The 17025-nt window shown below is 38.7% G+C and overlaps 2 protein-coding genes across 2 annotated transcripts; both read left to right on the forward strand.

The window, feature by feature from the left end:
• The first annotated feature begins 1550 nt into the window (after positions 1-1550).
• On the forward strand, positions 1551-4212 carry LOC107462955 (TMV resistance protein N). The gene is made up of 2 exons (XM_016081646.3): positions 1551-2209; positions 3077-4212. The coding sequence occupies exons 1-2, from the start codon at positions 1710-1712 to the stop codon at positions 3870-3872; spliced, it is 1296 nt and encodes a 431-aa protein (XP_015937132.1). The 5' UTR covers positions 1551-1709; the 3' UTR covers positions 3873-4212.
• A 3626-nt stretch (positions 4213-7838) lies between these two features.
• LOC127741281 (uncharacterized) lies at positions 7839-12274 on the forward strand. Its single transcript, XM_052253420.1, has 2 exons — positions 7839-12125; positions 12242-12274. Exons 1-2 carry the CDS (start codon positions 7839-7841, stop codon positions 12272-12274), a joined length of 4320 nt encoding a protein of 1439 aa, XP_052109380.1.
• Positions 12275-17025: the final 4751 nt, after the last annotated feature.

Consider the following 17025-nt stretch of genomic DNA (forward strand, 5'->3'; position numbering starts at 1 on the left):
AAAAAAAAAAAAAAAAAAAATTGTGGTAGAAATATTGGCAACTGAAAAATCACCCAAAGAATTTAGAATTGCGAAAAATATTGATTGAGTCTGATTGTTCAGTGAAAAAGGAGAGTCCAAGACTGAGAAGATAGATAATTTTAAATTTTTAAGGATTGTTCAGAGGTTCGATCAAGAATCATAACCACTAATACTGGTCAAGTGTAGGTTGTCATTGACACAATTGGTTTTTGACGAAGTTTCGCGCTAGATAAGAAGAACATATAGTCACTGGCAAAACTAGCCTATTGACACAGTTTTTTTTTTTTGGACTTGGCCATGGGCCAGAAAACTGACCCTGCCAGTCAAGCTTCTTTTTCGCGCTCAACCGTTGACATCGGACCTCCGTGCTGAGCTCGGAACCTTCGTGCATGGTGCTGATCCTGTAATGTTTCCTCCTTGGCGGACTCACCATCTTCATTTCGCATCTCAATCGTTGTTGACGTTCTGTGGTCAGCCGGCGCGGCGTCCGTTTCTCGCTGGAACTCCCGGTGGCGTCGTTGGGTTCTTCCTGCAAATGCTCAGCCCCTGTGCCGAGCGAGGATCTGCCCAGACTTAAATCTGGCTTCGTTCCCACCACCGAGCATCTTCCTTATGCTGCTAGTGTCCCTGATGGAATCATTCATCGTCCTTTGCGAATTATTTGTGTTGCGTATTGACACAGTTGAAAAGAATCATTTGTGTTGCGTATGGGCTTAGGCCCTGCGAATTATTTTGTATTTCAATTTACTCAAATTATTAATTTGTTGGAAAATACCTCCAAATTATTACGACAAAAATACCTACAAAATTTTTTCAAATGCAACAAAAGTATTTAGCGGTAAATATATATTTTTAAAAAGATTTTAATATTAAATTTTGATATATTTTTTATAAAAAAATTAATAAGATATTTTTAGTCTTAATATTTGAAAATTTTATATTAAATAAATATGTTTTGCATTTTTATGTAACTGACTAAAAATATTTTAAAAAAATAAAAATTTAAAGATCAAATTTTGGCTTCAATTTTTGTGTGTATTTTGTAAATAATTCTACAAAATTTTATATTAAATACACAAATAACTTATTAAATATAAAAATTATTTGTCATTTAAAATAAGTAATTTTTTTAGTATTATTGTTATATTTTAAAATATTTTAAAAGTATTTTTATCATTATAAATTTAGAAGATACTTCTACTAGTGTGTTGATAATTGCAAAACACTTTTGGTGATTTACTCGAGTTAAATAAATATTCATACGAAAAGAAAATAAAAAAATGTCAAAGAATTCAACATACTTAACCTAATACTATATTAAAGAATCCTTTTGAAAAATAATAATTTTAAACGAGCCAATTGTGATTTTCCAAACTATGGCGGATTATTAAACTTTAGTCTACGGCTGTGTGAACGTGAAACCAATTATTAAAAAAAAAAAAACAAGACTTTGGAATAAATGAAAGTCTTTTTTGAAAACTTTGACGGATCGGAGGAACACTTTTTCCCCATCTTCTTAGACTGCGATTTCATCAGTATAAGAAAATTTCCCCCTCACATGTGAAAACTCTCTGAACCAAAATCTTGATGTAATAATTCACTTCTACTCAAAATCAATTCTACAAAATTAAATTCATTCAAATTTCAGTTTAACAAATACCAATTCAAACACATACTAAATTATAGTAATGGCAAATCATGGTGTAGCATCCTTTGACTACACGTATGATGTTTTTCTGAGCTTTCGACGCGGAGTTCACCGCGCGTTCATTGATCATCTCTATAAAGCTTTGGACGGCATAGATATCAAAACGTTCAAAGACGACGACAAGGAAGAATCGACGACAGAAGAGGAAGAAACCAATCCGGATCTTATCGAGAAAATCGAAAGATCCAGAATATCAGTGGTAGTGCTGTGTAAAGACTTTCCATTTTCCACAAGGTGCCTCGATGAAGTTGCCAAGATCATGGAGTGTTATGAGAAAAAAACGATGCAGGTTGTGGGACTTTTCTATGACGGCGTGACAGCTGCAGATGTACGTTGGCAGAAGGAAGATAGGGCATATGGCAAAGCCATTACTCAACATAAAGAGAGATTGGGATTGGGAGAAGAATCGGACAAGATCAAAACATGGCGGTCTGCTTTGTCTAGAGTATGCGACCTCATTGCATTAAATTGCGACAAAAAGTAAGTTTAATTTCCTTCTACCTTTCACCTGAAACCAACTAGTCAACTACCAATGGCTTTGCTTCTTGTTAATTTATCAAAAATGTCTGGGACACTATACAAATTACTCTCAAATTTTCTTATGTTTTTTAATTACTGATGAAATAGTTGAGTAATATTAATGTAATAATTATAAATTATAAGCTAATAGAGCATAGTCTTTTTATATTTATCTAAGTTTTGTGATTTGTAGTTATCAATTAGTTAGTATTAGTATTTTTAATAGTGTAAAATTTTATCTAATGGAGTAAAATTATTCACTTTTCTTTTGCTGATTAAGTATTGGCCAAATTTTAATGAAAACGCTGATACTCTAAACTTTCTCATATATAAAATTATAAATCTTAAATTAAATAAAGTGATTTTAGGTTATTATTTTCGTAGTATTATTGGTCAATTTATTATCCTATTAATAATGTTTGTTTTGGTTAATTAAATGGATCAAATAAATTTTCGTAAATAAAAAACGTCAGTTAAATTTGTGTTTATAATGTGAGTCAAAGTTTTTGGATTGGTGGAAAACTTTTTATTAAAGACTATATACTAAATCATTGTGATTTTTTTTTACCAAAAATAAAGAGATTTGATAAATTTTTTGATGAATATGGAGAAATTATGCCATTTGATCTATAACTTATTGGCTACTAAATAATTGTGATTCTTAATTCATTTGCCTAACTAATTATTCTCTTAATACGTAAAAGAGTAAAGTGTTTAAATTTATATATTAATTAAAAAAATACAAAATTCAAAACTTCTTTAACTTAAAAATTAGGAGGATAATTTAGGACTTGTAATTATTTTTCATATATTATTATGAAATTGCAGGTATGAAACTGAGCTTATCAGTATGATTGTTAAAGGCGTCTCTGCTAGATTGCCACCTTTGCGTTTACAAATCAAAGACGTAATTGGATTAGATTCTCGTTTTGAGGAGGTGAAATCGCATCTAGATATAGGCAACAATGATGCGGTTCAAATGCTAGCAATTTGTGGACCTCCTGGCATAGGCAAAACCACATTTGCTGCGTATATTTATAACAACATTATTAACCACCAATATATTGCTGCAAGTTTTATTTCCAACATCAGAGATAAGCCAAAAGTGGAAGATCTCCAGTCCACGTTGTTATCTGAGATGGGCGAGAAGCGAGAGAGCAGGAGGGGCGATACAGATGGTGGAGGCAGAGAAATCAAACGCAAACTTAGTGTTAAAAAGGTTCTTTTAGTGTTGGATGGTGTTGATAAAATAGAACAGTTGAAATCGCTGGCTGGGGGGTGTGATTGGTTTGGTCCTGGCAGTAAAATTATTATAACAACAAGGGATGCAACTTTGTTGAATAGACATCGTGTTAAAATTAAGAGATATCAAATGACAGAGCTAAGTGATGATGACTCTCGCAAACTCTTTTGTTGGTATGCCTTCGATGGTGGCGAACCGGCACAAAACTTTGCAAATCTTGTTCCTCAAGCACTAAGTATTGCAAAGGGTATTCCTTTGGCCTTAAAAAAACTGGGCTCTAGATTGAAGGACCGTAGCTTAGACGAATGGGAAATGGAATTGGACAGATATAACAAGGTTCCAGAGGCTTTCGAATTTCTGCTCAAATCTTTCGGAAACTGAACTGCTTTTAGCCTTTTTTTTTTTCCTTCCAAAATTTGTTTGTTTGGTTGAGAGTACATTTTTAGACTTAATTGGTGTTTTTTGTGTGGATGAGATTGTTCTTTGGTGTTTACTGCGTGATTTTTTTTTATGTCGTGGAACTAAAAGAAAGAAAAAAGAACAAAGAGAAAAGACACGAAGAAAACAGGGCAGGGATTTTCTAGTAGTTCACAAAATAAAATGTATCTGTTGAGTCGGTCTCACACTCAACGACCGTCATTCTCTGCTGATATGCCATGTAAAGATGATTGCATATGGAGCACACGAATCTTACTCTTAAGTTATTTTACAATTATTTATTTGATTTTGAATTAGAAAAGACAGCAAGACACAAAGTGGATTACTAAGGTAGGATATAAAATTAATACTTTTATATAATTAAAAAACAATTAATTAAAAAAAACTATAAAATAAAAAAATTAAATAATTATAAAAATAATATTCAATTAAATATTTTAAATTATATATATTAATAAAAAATAGAATATATAATTACATAATATATTAAAAAAACATAATATATAACAAGACTCGTTTTGAGTTATCTGGGTTATTTTTTTGCCTAAACGTGAGATCCAGACTTCTTTTGAGGCTGCGTCCAACTTGTATTGGTACCGAGGTGTCGTCGTCCGAGTTCCTATTGAGGAGATGGGGGTGGTACTTGTAAGAGATTTCGATACTTAAGTTAACAAGGGTTTTAAGTAGATTTTTAGTAGATTGAAACTTGAATATAATTGTGAATATAGTAGAATAGATAACCACCTTTTAGAGTAGTCCCATATTTGAGGGTGGATAACCGTTTCTTTTTGTTAGGCGAGTTGTTTAGATCTTCCTTTTAGATTAATAGGAGATATCTTAGAAGTTAGTTACTTGGGTTAACCATCAAAAACATCCCCAAATTATTCAAACGCGGACAAAAATGCACCCGAATTTTACTATCGACAAAAATACCTTTAAATAATTTAAAAACATAACAACAATACCCAAAAGTAAATATATAGGACAAATCACACATATAAACCAAATGGAGCTCAAAATTATACAATTCTACCAAAAGAAAAAACGTTACAAGGATCTACCAGAAAGACAATTTTATGTAATTTGAATCAACCTCATTCGAACTACCCATTCTAACACTAATTCGAATCAGACCAATTCGAATTACTAGAGATACACACAAATCAAATTAGTCAGATTTATGTAATTCGAAACAGCTTGAGTCGACTGCTTCGAATTACATAAACGAATTCGATTGTGTGTATTTCTAGTAATTCGAGTTGGTTAGTGTTGGAATGAGTAATTCGAATAAGGCTGATTCGAATTACATAAAATTGTCCTTCTGGTAGATCTTTGTAACGTTATTCTTTTTTGTAGAATTGTGTAATTTTGAGCTCCATTTGGTTTATACGTGTGATTTGCCCAAATATATATTTTCAAAAAATGTCTTACAGATTAAATTTTGATGTAATTTTTTTACAAGCATAATTTTAAAAAATGAGATATTATTATTCTTAAAATTTTGTAATTTTTTTCTAAGTATATATTTTTTTGTGATTTTTTAAAAGTATTATTAGTTGTTAACAAAAAAATTACAAAAAAATATACTTAACAAAAAATTACCAAAATTTAAGGATAATAATATTTTATTTTTTTAATTATGCTTGAAAAAAATTGTATCAAAATTCAATCTCTAATGTATTTTTTGAGTAATACATATTTAATGTTAGATAATCTTGTAAAAAAACTAACATTAAATATGTATTTCTCAAAAAATATACTAGAGATTGAATTTTAATACAATTTTTTACAAACATGATTAGAAAAATGAGATATTATTATTCTTAAAATTTGGTAATTTTTTGTTAAGTATATATTGTTTTGTGATTTTTTAAAAGTATTATTGGTTGTTGAAAATTTTTTTATAAAAAGCTATATACTGAAGAAAAACTCACCAATTTCATGTATAATAATATATTATTTTATAATTATTCTTGCAAAAAATTGTATCAAAATTCAATCTTTAAGGTATTTTTTGAAAATATATATTTACTGTTAGGTATTGTTGTGTTTCTAAATTATTTGAAGGCATTTTTGTCGATAGTAAAATTTGAGTGTATTTTTGTCAACGTTTAAATAATTTAGAGGTATTTTTGTGGTTAACCCTAGTTACTTATTTAAATAAGTGTGACCGAACTTATGTTGCTATGTTCGACCTCTATGAGGTCGGGCAGGGGGTAGATCAAAACGATATCTGGAGGTTGAGCTTTATTCATTTTGGGCCTAACTAAATTGTGGGCCAGTGCATGAAAAGTGCCCCTTATTCGAGGTCGGGCTTTATAAAGTCGGGCTCGAGCAATTAGATGACCAAGTCAAAATGTTGAGCTATGAAGAAGTTGTTTAGTAGTTTTAAGGTCTGAAGTCAAAGAGGTCGATCGACTTAACATGATTTGAATGATGTAACGTTTTCATAACATTACTTCATAACCATTTGTGCTATCATTTTGTTGTAGTGTAGTTGTTACTTTGTCGTTTTGTAATATGATATTACAAGTTATTTTTATGCTTGCTCTCTTTATACTTCTTGTTTTTGGCGAAGTCTTTTTTCTAGAGCTAATTTGTATAACTCGTTCTATATCGAGTTGTTTTGAAGATTGTAAATTTGTTGTACGACTTTGTTTTTTGTACAAATCACTTATTTTGAGGCATGATAATTTTTTGATTGGATTTTATACAACGCGCTTAGTTCGAGTTGTTTTACAGCTTAATAACTTGTTTTAATATAAATCATTTTTGAAACTTATAGTTATGCTTTCGTACGATTTTTTTTATACAAATCATTAATTTCAAAACTTGTAATTATTTCTGAGTATAATCTCGTCTAGCTCGTTCGATACGAATAATTTTAAGGTTTTACGATTTGTTTCATTTCAAATCGTTTAATTAAAACATGGCTATTTTTTTTATTTGATTTCATACAACTCATTTAAATTCGAGCTGTTTTTAGTACTTCACAACTTGTTTTAAATACAACTTGTTTACTTTTGAGTCATTTTAAAGTATCAGATAATCTTTATAGCCATCAGACTTCGTTGCTTTATTAATTGTGCCCCTACTTGAAGTCGAGCTTTATGAAGTCAGACTCGAGTAATCAAGCGGATAGAATTATCGAATGAAGCCTTTCAATGATTTGTCCAACTCGTTCGATTCGAGTTGTTTCTAGAGTGATAGAATTTTATATAACTTGTTTTTAATACAAATTGTTTAGATTATGATACGTTACCTGTATCCTCGGTCACCCGGCATACTCGGCATGCAAGCACTTTGAGGCTGACATTGCACCAACCGCCCAATAAGCTCGGCACGAGCACAGATAAGCTCGGCATCACTCATCCGAACAAAAAGACACGTGCATCACAAAGCTCGGTCCCGTATCAACCATCCGAAAATCCCGGCCCATGATCAGGACCGAACGGCATTACTCAACTGAAGATAAGAAACGTGATCAGATAATTCACAGCACCAAAACAGAATAAATCTTAACTGATCTATAAACTAGGACTCACCCACTAACGGGTAGAAACTAATTCCTATAAAATCTAGCTAACACACTCGACTAAGGCTCAGGTTCTATCACTCTCAGTCTCTTACTCTTTACTCTAAACTCATTTACTCTCTCTCTCTTCTGAGACTATTACTGACTTGAGCGTCGGAGTATCTTGTGCAGGTATTCCCGCCGCGGTGTTTGATTCCGGCCGACGTGAAGCTCTTCCCTTTTGCCGGCGGCCAGTTTGGAAGTGCTTAAGCTCGGCCTCCCTGGTGTTCGGACGAATCACTTGGCGCCCACCGTGGGGCCTCGAGTACATCTAACCCCATTTTTTCCTTTGTCTAGTCTTCTACTTTATTTTGCAGGATTCCCGATCCTCGGACATGGCTGACAAGGAAAATCCACAACTATCACAGGATGACCTCCTGGCTCAGATCGCTGAGCTTCAGGCGGAGGTACGAAGGATAGCCGAGCTCTCAACGCAAAACAATGGAGAGAACTCCAAAGGCTCGGCTCATAATGCCACAGACCCCTTGAACATCGCCCCGCCAAAGGAGAAGCTCACCCTTGACAACCCCTTCTCCGAGGAGATCACAAATTATCAGATGCCAAAGAACTTTACCCTTCCGACTGCACTGGAACCGTACAAAGGATTCGGAGACCCCCGAGCCCACATAAAGAAGTTCCAGTCAATGATGTTTTTCAACGGCCCCAAGAACGAGCCTGTCCTTTGCCGAGCATTCCCAACCTACCTCGACGGCGCGGCGTTACTCTGGTTCTCCAAACTCCCTGAGGGATCAATTTCCTCTTTCGAGGACCTTGCCAGATCATTCATCGATTACTTTGCCGCATCGAGAATCTATGTACATGGATCGGACTATCTCGGCACCATCAAACAAGGCCAGCATGAGAGCCTTAAAGATTACATGACCAGATTCGCTGACGCTACCATGGAGATCCAAGACTTGGACCCAGCCGTTCACCTGCACGCCCTCAAAGCCGGCCTCAGGCCCGGCAAATTTCGGGAGACTATTGCCATAACAAAGCCAAAAACCCTAGAAGAGTTCCGAGAAAGGGCGGCAGGTCAAATGGAAATCGAAGAACTTCGAGAAGCTCAGAAATCAGACAAACAACCACACAGGAGAGATGAGGAAAGGACCTTCAGATCTCCAGGCAATAGAGACACAAAGAAACCCTCTAAACCAGCATCAAAATACAACACCTACACCAGATTCAACACCAGAAGAGAAAACATCATCAGAGAAATCCTCAACGCCAAAATCATTAAACCACCAGCCCGAGCGGGGAACTACCAGGATCAACGATTCGTGGACAAGACAAAACATTGCGCCTTCCACCGGAAGTTCGGTCATACAACAGATGACTGCATCGTCGCAAAAGACCTCCTGGAAAGACTAGCACGCCAAGGTCTCCTGGACAAGTACATCGAGACCCGGAGGGGCAAGGGAGGAAACTCGGACAGGACAGAGCATAAGCAAGCAACGGCTGACGACAAAAAAGAAAGGATCACTCCTGACCCGCCAAGAGGAGTTATCAACCACATATCGGGAGGATTCGCAGGCAGAGGAGAAACAAGCTCGGCCAGAAAGCGGAGCTACAGAGCAATGCTGGCAATCGAAGGAACCATACAACCAAAGAAGGACAAAGGACCAGACGTCACAATATCATTCAACCAAACAGACTTCAAATCGGCAAGCCCTAACCTCGACGACCCCGTGGTAATTTCAATCCAGGTTGGAGATCTGTTGGTAAGAAAAACATTGTTAGACCCAGGTAGTAGTGCTGATGTTTTGTTTTATTCTACTTTTACAAAAATGAAATTATCTGAAAAATTGATACAACCCTCCTCTGGAGAGCTAATTGGGTTCTCCGGAGAGAGAGTCCCCATCATGGGACACATATGGCTAAAGACCACAATGGGAGAGATCCCTATGGCAAAATCAATTGATATTCAATACCTAATAGTAAACTGTTACAGCCCTTATAATATTATACTTGGGAGACCCGCGCTGAACACATTCAGGGCAGTGGTGTCCACATTACATCTATGTGTCAAGTTTCCAGTGCAGGAAAACAAGATCGCTACGGTGTATGCCGACCATCAAGAAGCTCGGCAATGCTATAATGCTGGTCTAAAACCAGTACAAACAAAACAGGAAGCTCGGCCCCAGGTCCAGGCCATTCAAACGTCCGCCAACACAACAACACTAGCCGACCTCGACCCCAGGGAAGACCTCAGCGAAAGACCTCGGCCAATGGACAATCTTCAACAAGTAACACTAACAGCAGACGACAACCAATACACATATGTTGGAGAAGCATTAAAAGGGGCAGACCGAGCAAGACTCATTCACACACTTCGCCAAAACGCCGACCTTTTCGCATGGACGCCAGAGGACATGCCCGGAATAAACCCAGAGGTCATCTGCCACAAGCTAGCAATTGACAAAACAGCCCGACCAGTCGCACAGAAGAAAAGGAACCTCGGAGAGGAGAAAAGACAAGCAGCACTTGAAGAAACCCAAAAGCTCCTCAATGCAGGTTTCATAAGAGAGATTCGCTTCACCACATGGTTGTCCAGCGTGGTAATGGTAAGGAAGAGTTCAGGTAAATGGCGCATGTGCGTCGACTTTACAAATTTAAATAAAGCCTGTCCTAAAGATGCGTACCCATTGCCTTGCATTGATAAATTAGTTGACAACGCCTCTGGTTTCAAAGCTTTGAGTTTTATGGATGCATACTCTGGCTATAACCAGATTATGATGCATCCAGAAGACCAAAGCAAAACGGCTTTTATAACAGAACATGGAAATTTTTGTTACAAGGTAATGCCCTTTGGCCTAAAGAATGCAGGTGCGACGTATCAGAGGTTAATGGACAAGGTATTCCAACATCAGATAGGCCGCAATATGGAGGTCTATGTAGATGACATGGTAGCCAAAACACCCATGCAGGGGTCACATTGTGATGACTTATCAGAAATCTTCAAACAACTCCGAGCATATAACATGAGACTCAATCCAGACAAATGTGCTTTTGGAGTCCAAGGAGGGAAGTTCCTCGGATTCATGTTAACATCTCGAGGCATCGAGGCCAACCCAGAAAAGTGTAAGGCCGTGCTAAACATGACAAGCCCAAGAACAGTAAAAGAAGTCCAGCAACTTGCAGGACGAATAGCTGCCCTGTCACGTTTCCTACCTGCAGTGGCAAACCGATCTTATCACTTTTTCCAGACATTCTCTAAAGGCAAGAAGTTCAACTGGACAGACGAATGTGAAAATGCCTTCACCGAACTTAAACAACACTTGACATCGCCACCAATCCTCCAGAAACCCGAGACAGGTAACCCATTATATTTATACTTATCAGTATCTAACCATGCTATAAGCTCGGTTTTGGTGACAGAAACAGGGAAAAAGCAGAACCCAGTATATTTCATCAGTAGGGTACTGCAACCAGCAGAAACAAGGTACCCGAAGATAGAACAATTGGCACTGGCACTAATCACAACAGCAAGAAGACTGCGGCACTATTTCCAGAGCCACACAATCATAGTACGAACGAACCAACCATTAAGGCAGATACTAACCAGACCCGAGCTCGCCGGCAGATTAATAAAATGGTCGGTCGAGCTCTCCGAGTTCGATATTCGGTACGAATCAAGGAAAACACTGAAGTCACAGGTTCTGGCCGACTTTATATCAGAGATGACAAATGACACATACAACACAGACGTGAAATGGACCATACATGTGGATGGAGCATCAAACAAAGAAGGCAGTGGGGCTGGGATACTACTCAAAGAGGGAGACAAAGTGGTGGCCGAGCAGTCACTACAGTTCCGCTTCAACGCAAGCAACAATCAATCGGAATATGAGGCCCTACTCGCTGGACTAAAGCTCGCCCTACAACTGCAAATACCTCGAATAACAGCCTACTGCGACTCCTCATTAGTGGTACATCAAATAAAGGGCGAATTTCAGGTAAAAGATCCTTTGTTAGAGAAATATTGGCTCATAACAAAGGATCTAATTTCAAAATTTAAAGAATTTGATATTATTCATGTAAACCGAAAACACAATACCAGGGCCGACGTGTTATCTAAACTAGCCACAACTCGGCAAACCGGGAACACGTCGGCACTGTCCCAGCTAACGCTTGACAAACCAAGTTTTGAGCAGGATACAATTCTGAGTATTACACAGGTCCCAGATTGGCGAACACCTTTTTTCAATTACATCAACACAGGCACTATACCAAACGGCGAGCCGAACTTGCCACTCTTCCGACGAAGAGCAAGCTATTACACAGTGCTGGGAAACACTTTGTACAGACGAGGGAATTCACAACCACTACTTAAATGCATTAGCAACGAGGAGGCCGAGGAGGTCATGGCCGAAACACACGAAGGAGTCTGCGGCAACCATATTGGCGGCCGAGCATTAGCAGCAAAGATCCTGCGAACAGGATATTATTGGCCGACGATAAAACGGGACTGCATCTCCAAAGTTAAGGCATGTGATAATTGTCAAAAGCATGCCACCCTCTCCGAGACCCCAGCCGAAGAGCTCCACACCATAGAGGTAAGCTGGCCTTTCGATAGGTGGGGATTAGATATCCTCGGACCTTTTCCGAAAGCGCCAGGCCAGGTAAAGTTCCTCTTGGTTTCAATAGATTATTTCTCTAAGTGGATAGAGGCACAACCATTAGCACACATAACGGCAGAAAAGGTGCGATCTTTTTTATGGAAAAATATCATATGCAGATATGGTATACCAAGAGAGATAATCTCGGATAATGGGAGACAATTTACAGATCATAAGCTCGCCGCTTTTCTAACAAACTTTAACATCAAACATCATTTCAGCTCAGTAGAGCACCCGCAAACTAACGGACAAGTTGAATCAGCTAACAGAATTATCTTGCAGGGATTAAAGAAAAAGCTCGGTGACGCTAAGGGAGAATGGGCAGACTCATTCCAGAAGTTCTATGGAGTTACAACACTAGCATTCAATCTGCCACGGGGGAGACCCCCTTCAAACTGGTATACGGCGCAGAAGCACTTATCCCAGTAGAGGTCAGCGTCCCAACATTAAGGACCGAGCTCTATGATCAAACGGGCAACCTACAAGCTCGGACAGCCGAACTGGACCTCATCGAAGAAGAAAGAGACATCTCCGCCATAAAACAGCGAGCCAGAAAACAATACCTAGAGCAAAGACACAACAGAAAAGTGGTTCCCAGATCTTTCAACAATGGAGATCTCGTGCTTAGGCGCACAGAAGAAGCCCGAAAACCTCCAGGACATGGCAAATTGGCGGCGAACTGGGAAGGACCTTTCCGAATACTCTATAACCTCGGAAAGGGGGCTTACAAGCTCGAAACTCTTCAAGGAGATCAACTTCCAGGAACATGGAACATTTCCTCCTTAAGAAAATATCAGTCATGATGTAACATATAATTTGTGAATGATGGTACTCTTTTTCCCTCCGAAGGTTTTTTCCCAAAATACATGGGTTTTACTCGGAAAGGGTTTTAACGAGGCCGGACGCAGCAAACCATTGTACTCGTACGAACTATTGAACAACGGTTCACATTTTGACAGTTAAAACGTACATTTCAAAGAATCCGAGCATAATCCTCGGAACCTTACCATCACTAACCGAGCTTAATTCTCGGAAAATCCCAACCACAAAAGCAACTCAAAATTTGAGTAACAAACATACTAATCCGAGCTTCATACTCGGAACTCAACATGCGAATGCCGCGCATAATACGCGAACAAGTACATTACCGTCATCTAAAACTAACCCGAGCCTCATACTCGGAGTACAATCCGCACGTTCCGAAAGTAATACTCGGAGAAACGCGTGCAGATATAAACAAGCACAAACAATAACCAAGTTATTCGATCGAAATCTCAAAGGCTCGTTTAAACAGAAGCCCCTTACTTAGAACCTCAACTCCCCTCATTGATGATTTGATCAATGATGGCTGCCACCACCTTTCATGCACATACGCAATCATTTTTCAAATAAAAACATACTGGTATAACTTATCGAAGTACCAGACTTCATTTTCAAATAACATAAGTTATAATCGAGCCACACACTTGGAACACAAAATATAACTACCGAGATCAGTTCTCAAAATTGTTCAACAAAACAAAAACAGTCACAAATCCAAAAGCTGTTACACCTTGTACAAAATAAAAAGCTAAAGCCTATTCGGCCTTATCCCCAATGCTAGATTCCCCGCTATCAGCAGCGCCATCGTCCACAAGCCGCCCGTTTACAACCACCTTAGTTGCATCAAGCTTGTCCGCATCTGACCCAGGAAACAACACCCGGACTTGTGCCACAGCGCACTCGAACCCTTGAGCATATGATTCATAAACCTCAGTCTGCAACTCCTTCACCCTAGACCCCAAGCGATCATTGTCAGCCTTAACAGTTTTCATCTCCTCCTCACAGGAAACATGAAGACGTTCTTTCTCAGCAAGCTCAGACTCTTTCAACTCCAACGACGAGGACAACTCCCTAATAGTCTTCTCCTTCTTCTCCAAAGCCGAGGACAACTCGGCAACATCCACAGCAGACTTGTTCTCTCTCTCTAAAACCAGCTCTTGAGCACGGCCAACAGCTACCATACGTGCACCAATCACCTACAACAATAGCAAAGTGCAGTCAACACAAGGAAGACAAATGCAAATTAAGACAAACACAACCCTCACCTGCATAAAGCGGCTCACTCCCACATGGCCGACATCCTCGATCATCTTCATGTCATCCGGAAAGCAGCAAAGTTCATCAGCCATGACAGAAAAGGGATACAGTTTTCCCCATAGTGAACGACAATGAACATTTTCCAAATAACCATGCAATCTTTTCTGAGACTCATAGGCAGTCTCTACTCGCTGAAGCTCCATAGAAGAATCCCCTTCCTTCAAGAAGGCCTCGACAATCTTCTCCTTCGCAAAACCCCTTTTTCGTTTAGACCTGAGGGCAGCCTCGGACTGAGTCACAGGACCTTTATCAGCATTGGTAGCCGAACTTTCCTTCTCAGCTTTCCTCCGCTGACTGAAAAATGACTTCAGACCGGCAGTAGTAATCGTAGGCACCTTCTCACCTGCACCAACAAGCCAACAAAATAAGAACAGATGAAGATAAAACAACAAACTAAGCAAAACACAGCCAGATTACCTAGATATCTCAGAACTGCCTCTCTATCGAAATCCCACTTCAACAATTCAGAAACAGACCACAATCCTTTAGGCCCCAACTTTTCAAACAAAAATTCCATAACAAGCTGATCATCATTCGACCTATCATCCACATCTAGAGATTGCATGGGCTCAGAACACCAAAATAAAGGGAATCTCTCAACAAGGTATTCACTCAAGTAGAAGGGAAACTCTTCAGGCACGCTCCTCACTTTAACATACATAGTCTTAAAGTCCTTAAAGGAAGATTTGTAAAGGCCAAAAATCGCACGACGTGGATAACTACTTAAGTTAACCCAAACACCCCGATCAACCCCTTTCGCCTGAAATAAAGAAAAGAACAACCGAAGAGAAGGTGGTCGCTCAAGAAAACCCATCAACGCTTCAAAAGCTCTCACGAACCCCCAAGAATTCGGGTGCAGTTGACTGGGAGCACAGTTTAACCAGTAAAGAACGCCACACTCAAACTCAGTGAACGGAACCCTAACCCCCAACTCAGTAAATAAACAACTGTACATATAAAAATAAGCCCAATCATCACGACGATGGTAAACCCGGTCACCGGCCTCACAGGGAAGAACCTCTATCCTTATACCACTACCATTCCTAACCCATACATTGGAACCTAATATGTCCACTGATTCCTTATCACGAAATAGAGACGCATGCTCCTTAACCCTTGAATCAACCCAGCCATACACACCACTCTTACTCGTACCAGAATCTTCCTCCTCCATAGAACAAAATAGAAGAAGACTGAAAGTAAAGATAGGAGGAACAGTTTAAAAACTAAAATCAACACTCACCTTTCTGGCTCATTATTTCCCCAAATGCAGAAGTTTCCAAGACAAAAGACTCAGAGAAAAAAGCCTTGCTTATTACAGAATAGGTAGCAGTTAGAAATGAAGCGTTACCCTTCAATCAAAGCCATAAAAACCCACGATCAACACTCCACAAATCTGACGGTCAAGGGTTCCTTGGAACGCGCAGCACAATCAAATCAATCATTCATGAGGGCGCGAAAAACCGAAATAAGCATTTAATACCTCCAAAAAACGTTTCAAAACCAACATAGTCCACTAAGACGAGCTTGGGGGCTGCAAGGACCATATGCGGCGACCGAGGATCCAGTCCCCTTGGTCTGAAAGCTCGCCTTAGTCCTGTCCACACCAAGGCTAGCTTGGGGGCTATGATACGTTACCTGTATCCTCGGTCACCCGGCATACTCGGCATGCAAGCACTTTGAGGCTAACATTGCACCAACCGCCCAATAAGCTCGGCACGAGCACAGATAAGCTCGGCATCACTCATCCGAACAAAAAGACACGTGCATCACAAAGCTCGGTCCCGTATCAACCATCCGAAAATCCCGGCCCATGATCAGGACCGAACGGCATTACTCAACTGAAGATAAGAGACGTGATCAGATAATTCACAGCACCAAAACAGAATAAATCTTAACTGATCTATAAACTAGGACTCACCCACTAACGGGTAGAAACTAATTCCTATAAAATCTAGCTAACACACTCGACTAAGGCTCAGGTTCTATCACTCTCAGTCTCTTACTCTTTACTCTAAACTCATTTACTCTCTCTCTCTCTTCTGAGATTATTACTGACTTGAGCGTCGGAGTATCTTGTGCAGGTATTCCCGCCGCGGTGTTTGATTCCGGCCGACGTAAAGCTCTTCCCTTTTGCCGGCGGCCAGTTTGGAAGTGCTTAAGCTCGGCCTCCCTGGTGTTCGGACGAATCAGATTATATGATTATTTTTTACTCGATTTCGTTCAACTCATGAGTTTGAGTTATTAAATCATCAAACCGTATTATAACTATTGGACACCAATTTGAACCTCGTCGATTTATCTGAATGACTATTAAAAAGGTCGGCTCGTAATTTTTGTGCTTTGTTGAGTATAAATTGACACCTTAGGTGAAGGGATTATATGTTTATTCCCTTTCTTTTTTAGTTTTCACAAGGTTATTATCCTTGTGTATCACCAGCTCGTTTTACTTGAGTTGTTTTGATTAGAAGATTATTTCGATTTTATTTTAGGGATTCATTTCGATACAAATTACTTTTTAATGCTTTGTTTTAATACAAATCACTTTTAAAATTTTGCTTTCAGGTTGACATAATTTATGCTTGAGACAAGTTTGTTGAAATATAGTTGGCTGACACAACTTATTTAAACCGAATTGTCTTCATGTTGATTATCGAAATATCTCTAAAATATTTGAGTTTATGCGTACACATATAATTACAGAAAGAAAATCCAAAAAATCAACAAATAAAGAGAAGAGACTAAAATGATTAACACAAAGAGA

The sequence above is a fragment of the Arachis duranensis genome, chromosome 8 (assembly GCF_000817695.3).
Source record: "Arachis duranensis cultivar V14167 chromosome 8, aradu.V14167.gnm2.J7QH, whole genome shotgun sequence".
Lineage (NCBI taxonomy): Eukaryota > Viridiplantae > Streptophyta > Magnoliopsida > Fabales > Fabaceae > Arachis > Arachis duranensis.